The sequence below is a fragment of the Zootoca vivipara genome, chromosome 15, assembly GCF_965207765.1.
Source record: "Zootoca vivipara chromosome 15, rZooViv2.hap1.1, whole genome shotgun sequence".
In the NCBI taxonomy this organism is placed as follows: domain Eukaryota; kingdom Metazoa; phylum Chordata; class Lepidosauria; order Squamata; family Lacertidae; genus Zootoca; species Zootoca vivipara.
In genome coordinates, this window is record NC_142598.1 from 880,030 (window position 1) to 900,280 (window position 20,251).

General features: G+C 45.1%; 1 protein-coding gene across 4 annotated transcripts in view; it reads right to left on the reverse strand.

Annotated features, from left to right (window-relative positions):
* Positions 1–1,596: 1,596 nt before the first annotated feature.
* Positions 1,597–20,251, reverse strand: part of UBA1 (ubiquitin like modifier activating enzyme 1) — a 38,360-nt gene continuing 19,705 nt past the window's right edge. For 3 of the 4 annotated variants that reach the window (XM_035140709.3, XM_035140708.3, XM_088658651.1), the window contains exons 2-26: positions 15,877–15,993; positions 14,568–14,626; positions 14,194–14,362; positions 13,961–14,095; positions 13,105–13,211; positions 12,770–12,860; positions 12,342–12,474; positions 11,043–11,140; positions 10,522–10,668; positions 9,557–9,733; positions 9,129–9,236; positions 8,663–8,743; positions 8,426–8,581; positions 7,769–7,934; positions 7,070–7,266; positions 6,651–6,715; positions 6,139–6,334; positions 5,951–6,025; positions 4,969–5,158; positions 4,461–4,549; positions 4,085–4,177; positions 3,783–3,974; positions 2,527–2,628; positions 2,326–2,426; positions 1,597–2,240 (exon numbers count right to left, since the gene is read on the reverse strand). In XM_035140709.3, the coding sequence (XP_034996600.2) occupies positions 2,105–2,240; positions 2,326–2,426; positions 2,527–2,628; positions 3,783–3,974; positions 4,085–4,177; positions 4,461–4,549; positions 4,969–5,158; positions 5,951–6,025; positions 6,139–6,334; positions 6,651–6,715; positions 7,070–7,266; positions 7,769–7,934; positions 8,426–8,581; positions 8,663–8,743; positions 9,129–9,236; positions 9,557–9,733; positions 10,522–10,668; positions 11,043–11,140; positions 12,342–12,474; positions 12,770–12,860; positions 13,105–13,211; positions 13,961–14,095; positions 14,194–14,362; positions 14,568–14,626; positions 15,877–15,993 (3,180 nt within the window). In that variant the 3' untranslated portion in view covers positions 1,597–2,104. Of the gene's footprint in view, positions 2,241–2,325; positions 2,427–2,526; positions 2,629–3,782; positions 3,975–4,084; positions 4,178–4,460; positions 4,550–4,968; positions 5,159–5,950; positions 6,026–6,138; positions 6,335–6,650; positions 6,716–7,069; positions 7,267–7,768; positions 7,935–8,425; positions 8,582–8,662; positions 8,744–9,128; positions 9,237–9,556; positions 9,734–10,521; positions 10,669–11,042; positions 11,141–12,341; positions 12,475–12,769; positions 12,861–13,104; positions 13,212–13,960; positions 14,096–14,193; positions 14,363–14,567; positions 14,627–15,876; positions 15,994–16,953; positions 17,269–20,251 lie in introns of those variants that run through there. The other variant, XM_088658652.1, reaches the window with a different exon arrangement.

The window sequence follows — 20,251 nt, forward strand, 5'->3', positions numbered from 1 at the left end:
AAACTAACATAAAATACTATCAATGAAAATATGAACTACTTCAACCTAAGAGGCACTTGCATCCTCCAAGATCCAGGCCAATCGCTGCAATGAACCTTACACACACCTCTAGTACTGAAGTAGTTCAGCTTTTGTGTTTTAGCACAGACCAGGAAAAAAACAGTAACACGCTGGGCTTGTTGCAGGCTTATCTCTTAGACTTAAATGGAGCCTGAAGGTATGCATTGTCCTAAGAACCTGGTGGATTAAGGCAGGGGCCATCTGCTCCAGCACTCTGTATGTAGGCAGAGAGCAGCCATTATGGTTAGTAGCCGTGATCTCTAACTCCATGAATTTGAGTCTTCCACTTACAAAGCCATCCAAGTTAGTGGCCTTCAGGGCCTGCTCTGGCAATTAATTCCATAGTTTAACTTTCATCTGTCCCCAATATTGAGCTTCACTGGATGCCCATTGAGTTCTAGTGAACCATTTCCAAGCAGGTCAGATGATAAGCACTTTTAAGAGACAGAACAAGGCAGCCAATCAAGTTGCGTTGTTTCACAGGATTGTATTTTCATAATCATAAGAATGAGTCAAAGTGAAATAAAAACACTACCCAAATTCAAAAGATGCTGACACCTTTCTTTTAACCCTTACCCCAAATGCATGAACTTGAAATTCTGCAACTTTAAGCTATAAAGACCAGTGTCTTGTCCATAGTTTTCCTTGAACAAGAGACCCAATAGAATGCTCCCAGGTCAAAATGGCATGAATAAGAACTGCCCCTTCTCTTTTCCGTGGTCAAAACCTCTCCACCTCCCACAGCACTCTGGAGTCCTACCTTATGGTAGACATTTGGATCCAAGTGAACCCAGAAGTATATATAAATGAAAACAGATTCTTCACACAGAACACAGTCTGTAGTCGAGGAACCAGTCATAGATGGCTGACTGGTTCAAAAAGGAGCACTGTTGAAGGTTCCTCCTCCCTAAACCTCAACTTGGAAGGCCCAGTACAAACATCAAGCCAAAGAGGGAAGAAATCCTCTGCGAAGAACATTGTTCTCCCCCGTTAAACTTCATTGCATCTGAGTGAAGTAGATGTACCAGCCGTTATTAATGGTTTCACTATTTCTGAAAATAGACCACCCATCTCTTGGGTGTGACATATGGTGGAAATGCAATACAGGTAACATTCTGCCACAACTATGCATGGTTGCTATTCAATCTCTCGTTGGAGAAGGTGGTCACATTCTCCCAACACTGTGGAGAGCTTCAAGAAAATGTCAATGAAGTCTTCACTCTGCTACTTCAGAAGCAAGCAGAAACACAACAGACACACACTTTTTCACGTATGGATTGGGGAGGGGGTGTCTTCAAGAAGCAGTAGTACATTTAAAAAGCTGTTTATAAGGAAATGCAAACTGCTTGCATGGAACTGAAAATCAGGACAGTTATCAGTCCAGGCTAACACCTAACCACCCTAGTCTACAGCTTTATCAGTGCACTTTTTAGCAGCAGCCTGAGAACTCCAGGCATTTGAGCAATGGTCACAGTTCCAAGTTAGATGCAACCAACAATTTCACTTGAGTTCCTTGATTGAGCAATAAAGGACCACTGGCTTTTGCAAACGTTTATTGACTCATTTACTTCTCTTACCAGTTCTGACCTACGCTCTTGGCCCATCACATCCTCTCCCCCCAAAGCCAGCCAGGGCAAGGCCTCCCAGTGCTCAGAAGACGAGGAGGGGGCATTTCCTGTTACAAGCCCCCTCTCCAGAATAGGATGAGGGAGGGAGCAGCCTCCACTACCAGAGAGTGGTGGAGGGGGGAGGTGGTGGTGCAGGAGCCAAAACACAACACGACTAACATTGAAGGATGGGGGCGGGGTTAAGGCGCCTCAAAAACATGACATAACTGCAAGGGATGGGAGGTGGGGCCACAGGAGTGGAGCATTTCCCAAGCCCTGGTGGAGACAAAAACAACGGGGGTGGGGAATCCTAAAGGGTATAAACATTATTTCATGTTTTGAGTCACTTTAACAGTGAAGGGTGAGGAAGGGAGGCAGACCCTTCCCCGCACTAACAGTCCGTGGCAGGCAGGTGGCTGGTGCTAGCAAAAGAGCCCCTAGCGGATGGTGTAACGCACGTAGGGCACCTCTGTGTCGTCCCCATTGTCGTCGTTACAGCACAGCTCAAAAACGAGGGCCTTCACATGGCGACCAATCTTCTTCTTCGAGACTCTGGTGACAATCTCAGTCATCCTACGGGAGAGGACAATGGTCAGAGAAAGCATGGGCTGAAGGTGTCCACCTTTGTTTAGCCTAAGCACAGACAAATGATACATACGCCTGGTCATGCCGCTCTTTCAGCTTGGCTGGCTGCATAAAGAAGGAATACAGCATAGAGACTCCCTGGGACAGCATTGTGATCTCCAGCTTGTGCTCCTTCTGCGTAAGACAAGAAGTATTTCACTTCCATTACTAAAAAAACTTCTCCAACTGCTAAGCTACTTTGACAGGGGACGGCTCTGGACTCCCCAGCTCTTACCTGGAAATAGGCCAGGAACTCACGCAGGGTCATCTCCTGTCCATCAGCCTGGATGCCCTGCACCTCAAAACGGTCCCACAAAGTCCACTCAGTGTTGTAGTACTGAAGAAAGGGGGCAAAAAACATAGATTTTGGGAATTATAGACATTAAACCTGAAAAGTTTCCATCATGTTCCTAGGATCCTGTCCCTACCGCTGAGCCTCCGCAATCAGGCGACCTCCACAGGAAGATCACTTGTCTGTATGATGAGACATGTGTGCATGCACACTTCCCTCACCCCATAGAAAAAAAGGGACTCTGCACCTGCAGTCAGGTATCGTTTCTGAAGAGTGAGCATGCACACTCACCTGTTCCAGTTTTCTAACATTCTTTTGGAAGCCGGACGTCTGGCGGGCTTCTGATTGGCTGAAGGAGCTTCCTGCAGCCAACCAGAAGCCGCGCTTTGTTTTTCGAATGCTTTGGAAGTCGAACGGACTTCCAGAAGATTCCATTCAACTTCCAAGGTATGACTGTATATCTCTTTGTTCTAATATTTTAAATTGTTCAATGCATATTCTTGGATACAGTAATAAAAAAAAATTCCCAGGGCCTTCCCGCCTATGTAATTTTCCACTCCACCCTCTTAACATGGTGAAGTGACAGTAATAGGAATGCCCTCCTCCAATGAATGGTCTTGCTTCATGAAAGCAGTGAAACTAGTATATAAAAAAGAAAAGATCTGAAATGTTGAGCTGCAAGATGTTTTAACATGAATTCTTCCCAAAATATAAATATAAACGAGCCTCTTACACATGTACTTTAAGTATGTATACAAACTCAATTAGAGGTGTGAGCTTGTTTTTGCTGGGTAATCTCATTTATATTAGGTCTAATTTGAGACAAACTAACTTTCATTTCATCAACACAAATAAACTTTTTTTTATCTTTCATATTTGTCAGAGGTGAGGATCCCTGTTCACAACAATATGTCATGAAGAACTGTAGAATAGCCAATACTCTTGAAGAGAGGCATGGATGCGGTTTTGTGTGTGTGTGTGTAATATTTTGCTACAATGAACCATCCCGTCACCCTCTCCCGCCAAACCCTTTGAGAACCACAGCCCTAAGGAGTCATATTCCCCCTGCTTACAGGAAAATTTAGCAATGCTTGTATTGCTAAACGGCTGGTGTCTTCCGTACTTAAAGAAGGGGTAAAGAATGCAAGTTGGAAGGTGTGAACAAAAGAAGAGGTGCAGGGAAAAGCCACCCCACTCACCTTGTTCTTGGGGCAAGCAATGGGCTCAGAGAACCCAAAGAAAGGCAATGCCAGGTTGAGGAAGCCATTCTTGTAGGATTCCAGTTGTTTGTGGCCCTGTACCACTTTGAATAACTCCAGACACACCAAGCCTACTACGGCGGCCGTCGTCGTGGCAATAGCTGGTATGATTTTCCCTGCAATCAGCTTGCTCTGAAGAGATAAAGGATGTAGGAGAGCCCACTTAAGTGCCAAGTCCCCACTATTGCCACCTCCTTCCACTGACTAGAGTTGCACTCTTCACACCCAAGAGGGACACCTACTTTGTGCCGATCAGCAGGAGGAATATCGTAGTTCTCTGCTCGTAGGTTGGATGCAGCCACAATGAAATCCATGTGGAAATTTGTGTCGTCATCCTGAAATTCAAATAAAATGACAACTGAGCCCTGTGATAGTCCCACGGTACCACTTCCTTCCCTAGAACCTCTTCTGGGCGCATATGCCCCAGGGAGCTGCACACGGAAGAATTTGGACTCATCTGAAGCTGCACAGCTAGAGGCTTTACCATGACTTCCAGACTAGGCACCAAAAGCAATTCCACATGGCAACCTAGGGACGGTTTCCAGCCAATCCCACCCTGCCAAGAAATCAGAAGATAAAACTAGGGATTAGCCACCAAGAAATTCAATTGGTCCTTACCTTTTCAAAATCAACAGGGAACATCTTAAATTCTTGCAGTTGCTGGGAACTTGGGAGTGAGGATTTCAGCTCCTCCAGCCGTCTGTCATCTGGGAAAAAGAAAACAGGAGCCTTAGAAAAGGTTAACAACAACCTCAAGTCACCCTCCTCTTTCAGTAAACTCTGGTACCCACTAACTGACCCACCCAGCAAAGTTCCCCTAACATAGTTACACAGCCAAATTTCACCATTGATGCTTGAAGGATTCAGAGAAGCCTCACAACACAAGAGAACTGAAACATTTCAGCAGATTGTGCAGGCGTCCTCCTCAGCAGGAAGCAAAAATCCAATAAAGCACAATATTGAGCAGGCAGAAAATACTTTATGTGATACCCCTTCGGTCTACAAATATGAAGTTGTTAGGAGGAAGAATGTTCCGGTTATCTTCCTGTCATTCCCTACTTCTCTATCAAGGCAGAGCGCGCTCCCCACTGCAGCCCACTTCACTCTCAACTCTAGGAAGCCTTACCAACAGAGGCATTGGCATTCTGCAGCTCCTGATCAGAGATGTGGATGCGAACACCAGACTTTGGAGTGAATTCTGGAACTTGCACCTGGCGCAGAAGCTCCACTATGGCTGCCCTGTCCCGGGTGCCTGTGATGCCATATGTCTGTGCAAACAAGTTTGCTGCTGCCACCACATAATCCATGTGCAAGGGCTGAGGAGGCAAAGACAAAGTTAAGCTAGGAGCCTAGTCACACTCTGACCAGAAGTCATGCTTCTTTCACCTGAATCAATAATATGTAAATAAATAATAAATACAGACAGACAACCCCCACCCCCACACACCACCTCCGTTCAGGTTTAACCCCATGGTCCCTGAACAAGCCGCCTTATATGCCAGAGGAACTGGGATAATTTGAATAACAGTTTCATGAAACAATTTGAACAATTCCAGCAAAGACTCAAGATACATGCACAGTTCTCTCCTGTTCAGGGTGTCTCTAGCCAAATCTGACCTGGAGGAAAGTCTCTCTCTGACCTTCAAATAAGGCCATCATGAGCACAAAGCAGAAGCCATTCATCCTCTCCACTTTGACCTGCCCTCCACTGCACGTCTAACTCATGGTAGTTGAAGAGGGAGCAACTTAAGGGTGAACGTTGCTGACTGGAGTTTGCCCAGCTTTAGCACAGCTTCTTGCTCTGCAATGGTTTCAGCACCCAGCACTTGCTCCCCCCCACACCCCATGCCCATGGACACTTTTCCTGTTTCAAAACTAACACCCCAGTGTCTAAAGGAGAATTGTAGCCTAAGTGTCTCTTCCTTTTGGCCATACTTCCAGTTTTCAACCTTCTTTTAAGAACTATTAATACTAAGACTAAATGCAGCTGCAATACGGTTAGTAAACTTTTCAGATATGACAGGAACCAGTTCTTGCCACCTCCATCTCACTCCCACCTATCTTCTGGTTAGCAGTGCCAGTTCTCTACCCCCCACCTTAGTGCTTACATTGTTGACATCAAAGGTGAGTGGATGAGGGCATCGCTTCGGACCTGACCAGAAGAGGGTTCCTGAATTAGTTTTCTGAAAGAAAACAGAGGGGATGTTATAAAGCAGAAAGCAGTTGAGAAAACCTACCCTTCTAACTGCTAGAAGGAAATGCTGAGGCCTCAACGTATCAACCCTCACTTGCTCACCTGGTTTGGGGGGAAGTTGTGCAGCAGCTGACGAATATTGTTACTGTACTGAGTGTGCCAATGGTTGCAAGCCCACGTCACACAGTCAGACCACGACTTGGGCCGATCAGTCACCAAACTCTTGTAAACAGCTTCCAGCACCTCCAGAGGTTGGGTTCCTGGCAGCTTCTGGGTCCGTTCCATGAATTTGGAGTCTCTGAAGAAAAATCAACACTATTATTATTGAAGTTATTTAAAATTCAGTATTAAAAACAGTTAAAACCAATTACCGATGAAAATGAGAAGTGGCTCTGCAATTTCTAAGGTTCTGAAACGAGCAGAAACTGCAAAGCCACACCACAACTGCCTGTTCTCCATGTTTCATCTGCCTGTGTTTCATTTATCATAACTGTATAAAATCATTATACTTTACTGGTCAGTGCTCAATCCACTGCATCTTCTGTTGTGCAGAGCGAAGCTTTGGCCTCCAACTCTGACCACTTTCAGATTCTCAAACACAGCATTTTACTCACGTGATGTACTGGTTGACATTCTCTGCGGGCTGCTTAAAAAGGCCTTCAAATTCATCACGGGCCCACTATCAAAATAAATGATAATAAATATACGATTTCTATGTGGAAGAGAAGATTGGAGGTTTTATAGTACACAGCAGCAGGTAGCTCACGTTGCTCCCAACACTGGTGCGTAAAATTATAGCAACTAGACATAAGATTAGAATTGGCAGTAAATGCTGCCTCAACAGACAAAACCAGCTTCCTCTTTATGAGACAAGATGCAGTAGTCACATATGGCGAACATTCTGAAATGCAAGGTCCTGCAGCAAATTCATTCTGCTGAGAACACAGGCAGCTTTCTGGTTCCTAACTATTACGATACACCAACTATTGCCTTGAAAACAGGAAACTGGAAATGCAACCTAATACAAGCTGACCTGTAAGGTGTGTTCAATGGCATTGGGAAAGTTTTTGAGCGTGCAGATGGGGATGGATTTTTCTGGAGGGTCCTGGCTTGAGCTGTAGGACTCCGTCAGGAAGGGGATCACCACCTGGATGTTCCCTTTGGTCCCCAGTGTCCCTGATTCCAGCAGGGGCTTGCGGTAATAGACGCAGCGACGGTCCATGTACATCCCTAGTTCAAAGGAGAGGGAAAGCGGTTACACGAGAAAGCTGCAAAACGCTGCCAACCAGAACAGCGCAGGAATCAAGACAGGAAATTGAATGTTTCCCAATGCTACTAGTTGGAGAAAATCGTATTCTAGGTGTTTGAAGCAATGACATTCTGAATTTCTCTCCCTGAAAAGGGACGTATTACTGCAGGAATATATATCAGCTGGCTATGCATATAAGATAATTCATACACCATTTACAAATCACTCCTATCCACCTCAGATAATGAATGGGTTTGGTTCAGAGTGTGAAGGGGCCAGACAGTGATTGTCCTTTCCCCCTAATTACTTATACCTCCAATATTCTCCCTGCATTCTTATCCACCGCCTAGTAATGCAAGAACAATGCCAGAGAAGCCATCCTCTGTGAGGATGCCTTGCAGCTGCCACCAAGGAAAATGTATCAGCTGCAAAAGGCTGTGTGCAGTACACAGGTAAGCAAGCCAACCCCGGACAGATACACACGAGCATCCACGTTGTCCAGTGCATTTGCCACTCCGTCAAGGCTCTCAAAGAAGTCATCATCATAAACGCGCTCCGTGTCCGGGCCCACACGGTCTTGGTGGCTTGTGATGTGGATGTTGGGGTTCATTTCCTTCACGGCTGCTGCCGCTGTATCAGATTTCATTTTCTGGGCAGACAGAAAGTCACACAATGTGGATACAGCACTACAGCTACAAGCCTCATCCCAGTGATTGTTTTTGCTCTGTATTAATGTTCAGACATAACTATGACTGGGTTTCATTATGGGTTTATTGGTCAAACAAGGAATCTGGAAACTGACACAGAATGCAGTACCAGAACTGGCAGAGGTTCAGGAAAAATGCTTAAGCAAGCACTAAGTCATATCTGCACAATCTTTTATGGTGGTTGGGTTCATTGGGGCTTGTGGAACAGGTACTGTGGAGACCACACACCTCTAAAGCAGTGTTTCTCAACCAGTGTGCCTCCAGATGTTTTGGGACTACAACTCCCATCATTCCTGAGCACTGGTCTTGCTAGCTAGGGATGATGGGAGTTGTAGTCCCAAAACATCTGGAGGCACACTGGTTGAGAAACACTGCTCTAAAGCATCACTCATCCCACTCCCAGCAAAAGCAGCTGCAGATAAACACAACTTACTGTAACATCCCAAGGCCGGAAGAGGAACTGCCGGTTGAGATTGGATTTCTCAATTGTGTCCATGTCAGTCACAGCCACCTCTCCACCTGGTCCACACCCCAGACCTATCATAGCAAAGTTCTTCAGCAGCTCACAGCCAATGGCACCGGCACCAACCTAAGAGTGGGAAAGAGCAGAAATATCAACAAGGTGCTTGGGATAGTGACCAAGGCATAGGAAAATGGCACTAACACTCACCAGAAAATACTTCTGCTGACTCAGCTTCTCCTGCAGATCACTGCCAAAGACAGCAATCTGCCCATCATATCGACAGTGTTTCTATAAAGAGAGAGGAAACAAAGACAGCTTTCATCTCCTCTTCTAGCCAGTGCTTGATTTCTCCATTTCCTCAACCTTGTTGTGGTCCCCAAAAACAAACTGCAGTCAATGTTACAGCATATTTACTCTTGTACATATTAGATGCTGGTTTTATTTACTTTTGGACTGCAAAGGTCTTTGGCTATAAGCAACAAAATTTGTTTGTATGTAAAATACCACCCATAAGGTCCTGCTACCCTTAGAGCTCTCACGATACTAATACTACCCTTTTCATCAGAACAGTGCAGAAATTCTAACATGTTCCCTATCCAAAGCTTAAACCTTACAACCTCAAATGAACTTCTCTCCCACTCCTGGCATGCATCTCAAACCCCACACTGCTTACAGGGGTGCAATTCTCCTCAGTCAGGGCATCCTTGTTTTCCTCAGGGAGGCACTCCAGTGCATCAAAGTACAACCACTGTGTAACAGGCATGAATTTGCCTGAACAAGCCTGAAAGAGAGTGAGGAAAGAAAGAGGAAGATGGTCATATCTTATGCCATGGCCATGTGGCTTCTTTACAAAGAGGCCGGTGTCCTATTTAAGGATGTGGGCTGGGCTGCCACTGCATGCCAAACCCACCCACCTTGGTCTCTCTATTGAGGCAAAGATGTTGCTGTTCTAAATTGTCAAATACAAAGCTCCTGGTTGAAGAAGAAATTGATTGGGATAGGAAAGGCAAAACTACAAATTATTTCTGAAGAGAACCCAGGACCTGAGCTCCTAGCCAGCTTCCCCAATATCTGAGGTGAATTCCTAGAGCCTGGCATTACCTTCATGACTTCCTGTGCAGCCAGTCCTCCAACAAAGGCATTGACAGGAGCCAAGTTCCCAGTAGCCTGGAAGGCCAGTTCTTTGATGACATCCTCTTTGAGCTGCTCTTGTCTTAGTGAGGGTGCCGCTTGCTCATTCAAATCCTTGACCAAAGCTAGAACCTCACTGGCATCTGCCTGAAAAGGAAGGGAGAGAAGTCAGACATAGACTAAGACCAGCTCTCACACAAGGATTCTAGGTATATAACCCCACAGAGGCAGAGGCACAGTTTTGAATAAATTATAGAGCACAAAGTACCCCCCCCCAATAACTCCTTGCCCCTCCACTTGAGTAGTAAAGCCAGAATGATGCAAACAACTAAAAATGATAAAATCACATGTGCAGAATTGTATTTTTCTGGATCCACAATTCACATCAACAGAGTACAGAACTAAACATGCACACACTTAAACCCCAACATTACATACAACTATCACGTCTTCTTTCCCATATACCACTCATTACCCATTCCCACTCCCTGCCTGTACAATATCATTTGGAAAATAAACAGCAACAGCGCAAAAAGGGTTAGGGCCAAACCAGATACTCTACATTTGAAGTGCAAGTAGTGCCCACAGGAGCTTTTCTCCCAATGCAAGTAACAGCTCTGGGTGTACAATCAGGAGCCCAAATGAAGGAGGAAAGCAACACACTTCTCTCCATCTGCTGCAGTCAGGATAATTATCAGCCTCAAACAGATGCTATTTTCATTTCTAAGGGTGCAAAGGTGAATTTAACATGACACAACAAGTTTGGCCCTCAGCTTCAACATGAAGCAAAATTGAGTAGCCTCATACAATGTCAGATTTTTTACATAAAATGCTATCTGCACTAATGTTCTCAGGAGAAGAGTTCTGCTTATTACAAAACTGTAGAGAACTTCAAAACATGGAGATCAAGGTACCACCAAGAAGGAACAACCTACCTGATTGCGGGGCTTGGGGAAACGATCATGCTTCTTGCGAAACTCGTGCAAGGCCTGGAATCCCAAATGCAACTGACCTGGTCGGTCAAACTTGCCAAAGTCAGTAATGATAAACTCTGGCTCCAGCAGAGATGTGCGCAGAGATTTCTGGAAGAGAAGAGTGAGAAAGTGTGCCCCACACATTTTGCCTACCCTGGTAAACAGATGAATATTCCCTATGAACACGGAGACACCTGCTTTATCTGATATAAACAGTGGAACTTCAATACTGCCACATTCACTGCAGTTGTAGGTTAAACATTCCAGCAGTTCACTACAACTGAGGCAGCACTATCAATCCAGTGAAATGGGAAATGCATAAGATCACTTCATGGCTCCAATTTTCTATGGCCAAGGGGGGAGTTGATAGTTCCAGATCATGATGCATCCCACGGAATGGCACATGTGGCCCAAAGGGGACCAGGCTGTTCCAGCACAAGAGCACTGCAAAAAAGCCAGAGTCTGTCGGCAACAACACTTACAAAGCTAATCTTCTTTGGCATCTTGACCTGGGTGACAATACCACCACGTATATAGTCTGAAAAGTTGGAGGTGTCACCAATGCTGAATGTGTAGGGGCCTGAAAGAGAAAGAACACGTTTTTGTTAAGTCTCACGTGAGAAATCAAACTAGGAATAAAATGGTACTACAGAAATGCTACTACACTGCTTTGAGTCAGGGCCTCCAGCAACCATCTCAAAATGTTATTATTAGTCCAACTATTTATTACCTGCCCTTCACCCTAAGGTCCCAGGGCAGATTACAACATTAACACACAATATTACAACCAGTTTAAAACAGCTTACCATCACAAAAATAAAGTGGGCCTGAAAAAATTTACACTACTGGTATCAAAAGCAAAGAGGCCAGCAATTTCCAAAAGCTGTACAATGAAGGTGCCAAATGCACCTTTGTGGAGAGGGAGTTCCACAGCTGAGGGGCTGCCACAGAGAAAACCCTCTCCCGAGCTGCCACCCCTCCTGAGCCTCTGAGGGTGGAGGAACTACCGAGAGGGCCAGCTCTGCCAATATTGCAATATAATAAAAGTATGGATACAGAAGTGAGTGGAAGATGGTGTGCTCTCAGGTGTCAGTCAAACAGTAGGAGGAGACTGCATTATTGTTTTAGGAATGGAATGCTGGAGAATGGGAATGTTTGTTGATTTAGGGATTGATAGGCTGTGTCTGGGTTGGAAAAGGGCTTTTAGGAAGACAATCATGAAAGTAGACAAGAAAGAGGATGGTCAGAGTTAACATTTGTCTAATTGTACATTTTTTGTTTCTGGCATGTTTAATCTATTGCAACCCTCTTAGGGTATATGGGGACAGAGCAGGCTAAAATTCTAAATCATTAAAGTAAATGCTAAAACACCACTGAAAGGCATTACTATCTATCCAGGTAGTTTTGCCAGACACTTAAAGGTAAAGGGACCCCTGACCATTAGGTCCAGTCGTGACCGACTCTGGGGCTGCGGTGCTCATCTCGCGATATTGGCCGAGGGAGCCGGCATACAGCTTCCAGGTCATGCGGCCAGCATGACAAAGCCACTTCTGGCAAACCAGAGCAGCACACGGAAACGCCATTTACCTTCCCGCTGTAGTGGTACCTATTTATCTACTTGCACTTTGATGTGCTTTTGACCTGCTAGGTTGGCAGGAGCTGGGACTGAGCAACAGGAGCTCACCCAGACACTTAATGAGAGCCTAAAACCCCAGCAAGCATCCCATTTAAGTGGCATCCAAGACTTGCTCTGCTTAGTCAAGGCACCAACAGGGTCTCACCAAGCACTTTGATTTCCATTGGTTCACAATTGTTGAGCTCCTTCATGCCTTCAACTTCAGTGAAGGAAACAAAGTCGCCAGTCTCAAAACCGTGCCGAGCTTCATCCAGACAGGTTACCTCTCCAGGGCACCCCTGTACAGAAATAAGGGAATCACAGAACTGTAGAGTTAGAAGGGACCCTGGGTATCATCTAGTCCAACCCCCTGCTATGCAGGAATGTCAGGTAAAGCAGCCACGAAAGACGGCCATGCAACTTCTGCATAAAAACCTCCAAGGACGTCCACCACCTTCTGAGAGAGTCCATTCCACTGTTGAAATCAATGCAAGACATTGCAGGAGGCAATGCATACATGTGCCCTCTATAAGGAAGACTGCACATCTGCCTTCCAGGAAACAGTTGTGGCTTCCGGCCTCAGGAAGGAATTACCTTGGTAATCATGGAGACCATGGCGCTGAGCGGCTGCTCCCCATTAGTGTCTGTCACAACCATGTCATCACCAAAGTCACAGAACAACTGGCTGTAAAGGAAAAGGAAACGGGGTGAGGGGCCAATAGTGCCATTTCCACTGCAACCCAACTCTCAGTGCTGTCACGGATGCAACAATACCCTACGCAGTAAGGCTGGGCTGGACATGTTATTGGCTATAAAGACTGGAACCCTCAAAGCTACACATGCTAGACAGGATAGAGAGCCCAGCCAAAGGAAACAGTCCAGGGTTGCTATAGCAGAGATAAAAGAACAGAGCTGGAATTACACCTCACCCGAAAAGGCCCTTTGTATCGGCCACGACCAGCTTGATGTCTTTGCCATGGCAGAAGTCACCTATGCGCAGCTGCTCCTCCAAGGGACAGTTGGTGAGCACAATCACCTGCAGAAGGGACAAAAGAGCCTTCTAAGTGCTACTCTAGGCAACAAAACACTCTGTCACTGTTGGTAACACCACATATCTTGACCTCTGTACCGGCTCATTCTTAGAGTGAGTGCAGTTAAGAGTTAAGAGTGTTTAGCAGAGCAGGAAGGCTCAACAATGAGAGGACTTGTCTCCACAATCCTGGTTTTTCCACTCTCTTCTATGGCACAGAGAATTAAGAAGCTCTGTTTTCAATAATATTATTTTTCTTAGAATCTCTCACCAGTGAATTCCTGTAGTTAGTTGGCTCTTAAAACTATATGCATCCACAGGATTAGACTGACTGCAGCAGAAAGCATGGAGAAGTATACAGAAAAGCAGCAGCAGCAGCAGCAGCAGCTATGCCTAGAGTTCTAAAGTAAGCAGTGCAGCCCCTGCCTCTCCACAAGGATTTGCATTAGGACTTGTGTTATCTAAGATTGCTAAAGGATCCGGAGTCAAGGAAATAGTGAAGGAACCTGGCCTCCAAATGACAAAGAGTTCATGATGGCCAAGTTCCAAGCAGACTAAAGAGATTCAAAACGGCTCTCCACAAACTAGATAAGCAGACAGAGGAAGATGACATTCAGTATATGTACAAATGAGATGCATGTCACATTGTTAGCCAAGATAATTAAATGGAACCATAATGCATGGGGCAATACCATTTGGAATGCTAGATGCTGGGGACAAAGTATCACAACCACTATTCTTATACTTTACAGTACCTGGAAGTTGCTAAGGAAGTCCTCACTGAGGGGCCCAGTGTAAGAAGTAACAGGTACATAAGAGTTCAGCTCAGCTAGTCGTGGCTGGGATACCTCAGCTCGATTCTTTCCAAGGTCCTCCTCACGTAGGTAGAACTAGAGAGTGAGGGGAAAGAGTATGACATGTATGGAGTAGTATGCCTACCAGAAGAAACACACTTTAGGCCATTTAAGTAAATGCAAGAGGACCCTACCTGGGAAGAGAGGTCAGACCACTCAGCCACACCCTGATCATGGATTGTCACAGATTTCACTCCTCCCAATATGATGTTCTTGGCAATCTCCACGCCCAGTCCTCGCAGGCCAGACACCAGAATGTTGGCATTCTGCATTCGTTTCATGGCCTCATGGCCCAGTACATATCTGCTCAGAACAAAGGGTGGGAGGAAGAATCCCAAAAGGTTAATTTCAGAGCCTTGTCTTCCCAACCAAAAATTGAGGCATCTTGCCCCCAAACAGCTACCACTCAGCAATGGAAAAACGGCTGAAGCTCAACAGCCACAGAAGAATAGCACCACAGCTCCTTCTGTAATGGTGACTCCTGCCCCCCCCCCTTTCTGGTACTTACAGCTGCCTTGAGTACAGACCCTCATCAATGTCCGTTTCATTTCCATTCTTGGCCATACCCTGGAAAAAAGGAAAGAGGGTGATCGCTAGCAGAACTTGCACCAACACAGAGTGTTTTCCTCCCAAGCGATTTGGCTGTACTACAGAATAAGTGGAATACAGACTAGTACAAAATGCAATGACTATTGAAGCTTTCTGGAAATCAAAGCTTTCTTTTTTAAAAAAAATATATGCATTTCCAGGCCTTCTGGTCGCTGACAAAAACTTAACATGCTGAAGGGAACAGCTAAGGCTGCCCCCATGGTCAGGAAGCAGAGTTGCAAAGCCACCCACCCATTCAACTACTTTCTAGCATTTGACAATATTGCCGTTTAATATTTGACATTCAGCATATGGGACCAAGATATTTATATGCCTATACATTCAATTCACATAATCTTATCCCAGTAATGGAATTTCCAGCTGTATAGTTTGAGGCCTTTCCAGCTTAAGTCAAGACCTGAGCCAGGCTTAGGAATGAAGGCAGCTGTAAATCATGCAGCTGGTGGCTTTATTCTCCAATGACCGACTGACTAAGGAGCAGGGTTCTCTTGCTGGTTGCCTGCTACTTGCGCACATTATGGTAGGGCAGGAGAGCCTCTGCATTAATCTACACAAAAGCCTGAGGTTTAAGGCTGTAATGCTGGGCTATTGAGCATAACTGAAGGCTCCAAACAGTTGGTAGAAGTAGGATGTTTGGCTAGTTAATACTGATTTGAGACAATCCCAACCAGCCATTGCATTTTATAGGAGTGTTGTACTGATTTTATGATAGCTGCCTTGAACATTTGCTTGCAGATAACAAGATTCCCAACAGCTCCCCCTGAGATCCAAAAGGGGAGGAAGGTGGGGATGACTGCACTGTCAAGGCTGCAAGAGATCTGGGAGCAAACTTCTGGGGCATGTTTAGTTTGCATCTAAATGACATCCCTGAGGCTGCCCTTTTGTTTTCTCTCATGTAATTGTCACCTCAGAGGAAAAGGTAAACTACTGCTGCACCAAGAAACTACAGCAGTCAAATCTTTCTCACCCTCAGCCCTGACAGGGTGGGTCCCCCCTCCACCCAAAAGATGGTGCAGAACTACACTGTACCAATGTTGCAGAAGTCCCTGTAACAAACAGACCCTCTTTCTGTTCCACCCATCATGGCAACAGACCCTTTACTAATATCAAGACTGCGGGGTCTGACCTAGTTTGTCCTTGGAACAGATACAAAAGTTTCCCCATCTAATAATCAGGATGTAAGAAATGGGCTCAACACAAAGTCTTACGTTGGCAGGCGCCTCGCGCAGATCAGTCTGTACGGATTTGCCAGAGGAGCAGTTTGAACCCGTCTTCGTCTCCGAATCAGACAAGCGACGCTTCTTGGACAACGGCGAGCTGGACATCTGAATGCAGTAAAGGGGAAAATACAACTTGTTAAGAATACAAGGCTTGATCTATAGCCTGCAAGGCACAAAGTCCATTGATTCAGAATTCTGGCTCTGCCCAAATATACAAGACTGTCAGTTCATGTGAAGAAGGGGTGGGAGGAAGCAAAACCTTTTGACTCTTGCAATGAATGGGCCATAAAAAGTGAAGGTTCCCTTGATGTTAGTCCTAAGCAGGTCTCTGCTGCCAAATGGGACACGCAGCTCCTTCATTTGAAGGACTGATACCACTGGCCTTTTAGGCTATTGTAAAGGAGGCTATTCCGTTGGAGGTACTCACTAATGTCCTAACAGTTAATTTGATGTTGCAGTACTCACTGATTTCCCAAAGTGTTGGCTTAGGGAGTTCTGTGCTACCAGATGTCCTGTATTATCAGGTCAACACAAAAAGACACCCCTGTTACCTGCTGTTACTGAGAAGGAAATCTTAAGACTAACCCACTGTGTAAAGCTGCTAAATCTCAATGCCACCCCTGTGGACATCTGAACCACACGACCTCATTCTAGGCTACTCCCTCCCAGCAGAGTTCTCCAGCTCAGTACAGGAAGAATCATAAGTCACACAGACAGGGCTGGCAAGGGAGGGGCTGGATATGAGTCAGCTGGGAAACAATCAGCCTTAGCTGGCAGAGGTTAGATCATTCGGAATTTCCAAGCAATGGGCTTGGAAGATCAAGGAAAAGCAGAATGCAATCAGGTTCTCTCTTTTGTAGAGACAAAACTGGGACTTGGTCACACCATATAACAGAGATAATGGTAATAATCTCTATGCTACTGGAGCTATGCAGATAGATCCTAATATGTGCCTACTGAGAAATAACACCCCACTGAATTCAGCAGGACTAATTCCCTAGGAGTTATGGTCAGGATCTCATCTTATGCTGAAAACCTCTTAGAATTATATGCAGTTACACTTACCTGAATTGAGATAATTCATTAGCTTTTATAATGTGTGAATTTATCCAAGTGGACTGAGTTCAAACAAGTTTCTTCATATAACCCTAGGCAAGTCAACTTTGGTCTTGTTTTGTCTCCTGTTTCTTTTGACCTAAATTCCCATTTATGCATTTCAAAATTTACAAAGCAGTCCTGAGTATTCATACTTGCTTCAGGATATAAAGAGCATTCCCAAGGTACACCTAGCTCAGAATTCTTTTGCAGTGATTCCCGGCAGGCACCAAGTAGTCCACTAGAAACTGGCCAATGATCTTTCAACAGACCATCATCTACCTTCTGTTAATAGAGAGATCATAGACAGGCAGAAGAGGTGAAAAAGAAATAAAATCCAGCATCACAAACCAGTGGTGATGAAGGGAAAGCTTTCCCTTCCTCCCTGAACACCAATCCCAGTGCCCACTGTCCTGAATCTAAGCCAGTTCTTTTGTACAGTGGCCGCTTAAATTCATCCACAAGTACTGCTTTTATTCTTGGGTCCCGAGACAGAGAGCTGGGACAGCAGCCTGGGTTCCAGCACTTCAGTTACAGCTCTGTCCTTATACTCCCACAGCATAAACAACTGCTTGCATTCCTGCAGAGCCACACCCTGCTCTCCCACTAGCTCAATGAATGAGCATCCATTACAACAGCACCTGGCTGCTTTGCCAGATGCTGAGATTAACTTAACTAGCAGCATCTCTGCACCCCATGGAGGAAGCCAACAGTGACACAGCAAGTTGGTGACAAGTGACTACATTTCTTCAACCAGGAGAAAACCAGGATCTGAAAGACACATCAGCAAGAAGCACAAATGTAGCCTTCCAAGAGGCAAGACAACCTTCAATCTGCTCCATCTTGACAGAATGTGACACACAAGAAAAGAGTACCCTAGATCTAAAAGGTTACAGGGCAGGGAAAGAGAAGAGAGGAAATAGGATTGGGCAGGACATGAGGACTTATCTGTTGTGTCTTGGGGTACTATAGGTTAAGACTGGGACATTTTAAGTAAGGGCTTACTAAAACAGAAAATGAAATGGGGCTGAAGCTACCGTAACTTCGTTTCTTTTTTAAAAGAGCACTGAGGTACCTTAACAGCTAGCAAAGGGAATTCTAGGCTAGGAAGTTGCCAGTACAAATCCAACCCTACCCACAAATTCGGTGGGTGGCATTCAATTTTAAGGTCCATTAATTTCAATAGGTCTACTCTGAGTAAAACTTAATTAAATCCCATCCAGCAAATTCTTCAGCCACTGCATCTGCATAATACTATACACAGTCTACCTTAGACTTATAAAAGGATTACTGACATGATGGCTCTGAAGTGTTTTGAAGTCGTGAAATGCATTAAATAACTACTGAGAATAATAGAAATTTTAATTTCTTGCCACATACTTCAATAATATGAATTCTAAGCACAAACTTCTCTTAGTACAAGGCGGCAGTGTAGCAAAAATAACCATTATACACACTTAGCTCAAATAGCAAGGATAATCTAATCACTTGCTTACTCCTGAAAGTACGGCAACGTGTACAAAAGTATTGTACAATACAAAAGTACACACAGTTCAGGCCCTCCAAGCCAGTAGCCACATTCGGGTTTCTCCTCTAGAATATGCAAAAGTTTGTCTCTACTTAGGTCCATGGGCCTGATAAGTTTCAGTCTTACTATGGTTTTGAGAGAGTTGATGCATCCTCTAAACACGGAGGACTGACAAAAACCACACCAGTCAGCTCTTTGATTAATAAAAGCAGGTAATCAGTGAGCTGAGACGTGGGTGGCACTGTGGGTTAAACCAGAGAGCCTAGGGCTTGCTGATCAGAAGGTCGGCAGTTTGAATCCCGTTGCTCAGTCCCTGCTCCTGCCAACCTAGCAGTTCGAAAGCACATCAAAGTGCAAGTAGATAAATAGGGACCGCTCCGGCGGGAAGGTAAACGGCGTTTCTGTGCACTGCTCTGGTTCGCCAGAAGCAGCTTTGTCATACTGGCCACATGACCTAGAAGCTGTACGCCAGCTCCCTCGGCCAATAACGCGAGATGAGTGCTGCAACCCCAGAGTCGGTCACGACTGGACCTAATGGTCAGGGGTCCCTTTACCTTTAATCAGTGAGCTCAGCAATTTTCAGTGTGACTATTGTTTAAGATGGTGCATCTCCAATGAGGAAAGCAACTCTAGCATGGTCGACCACATGCAATTGAATTAAAAGGCTACTGAACAATGTAATCATTTGGTGGAGAGCCCAAAAAGAGCTCCCACCTTCTTATTCACCTTATCCAATGTTACAGCATATTTCTAGCACAGCATCAATAGACCCCAAAGATAAAACAGATTACAGTGGTACCTCTGGATACTCACACCTCCGGTCGTGTATCCTTCAGGACGCAAATGCGGCAAACCCGGAAGTATTTCTCCGGGTTTCGCCACGCACGCATGTGTAGAAGCGGTCCCTCTGGTTGTGGAAACCTCGGGATCCAACCGGAGCTTCAGAACGGATCCCTTCCGCAACCAGAGGAACCACTGTATAGGGAAAACTGCAAAGGGGAATATTAGTCTTGAGTTCGGAACAAGCAACAGTCTCGCCCATTAGTTTTCCTATGAACCTTGGAATCCTTTGGAAGCTTATCAGCCCCTGATTAAAAGGTCAGCCATAAAGAGCAGGTTTCTCACAATGACAACTTTTTGAGCATTACTGATCTACCTCAGCAACTGAAAGCAACAGGGGAGTGTCAGGTACACTCTAGGATGCACTCAATTTACCTGACTAGTACCATCCCCTGAACTAAGGCAGGACCCCAAAATGCTTCACAAATCCAGGAAATCTGTGGCAGATATGCTGGCCAGCAAATGAATTCATGTGCAAAACTTCAAAACAATTAACTACTGAAGGAAAATAAAGGGAAACTCAAGTTCCAATTGGTTTAACTGCAAGAACCGAAAGAGAACCTGGGCACTGCTTGGTCCAACACTCCCAGTACCACATGATATTTTGTCACGGGAAACAAGAGTGTGTGAGATAATATTATCTGATAAAAACCAGCCTGATGGAAACATCAGTAAGAGCTGCAACAGTATGGTACTCTTCCTCAGAAATGTTTGAAGAAGTTTAACTCTTATTTGAACCCCAGATGGAGAATTCAACACAAGCCAGCCAGCCAGACGGTTTAATCTGAATGATTGTAGAACCAGCATGCAGGCACTTAGGCCAATTTTTAAAAAAACCAGAAACCTTTATTCTCTTTTGCTTTCCCTTTGTATGTCATGCCTCTTCCTCAAGTGTAGGCA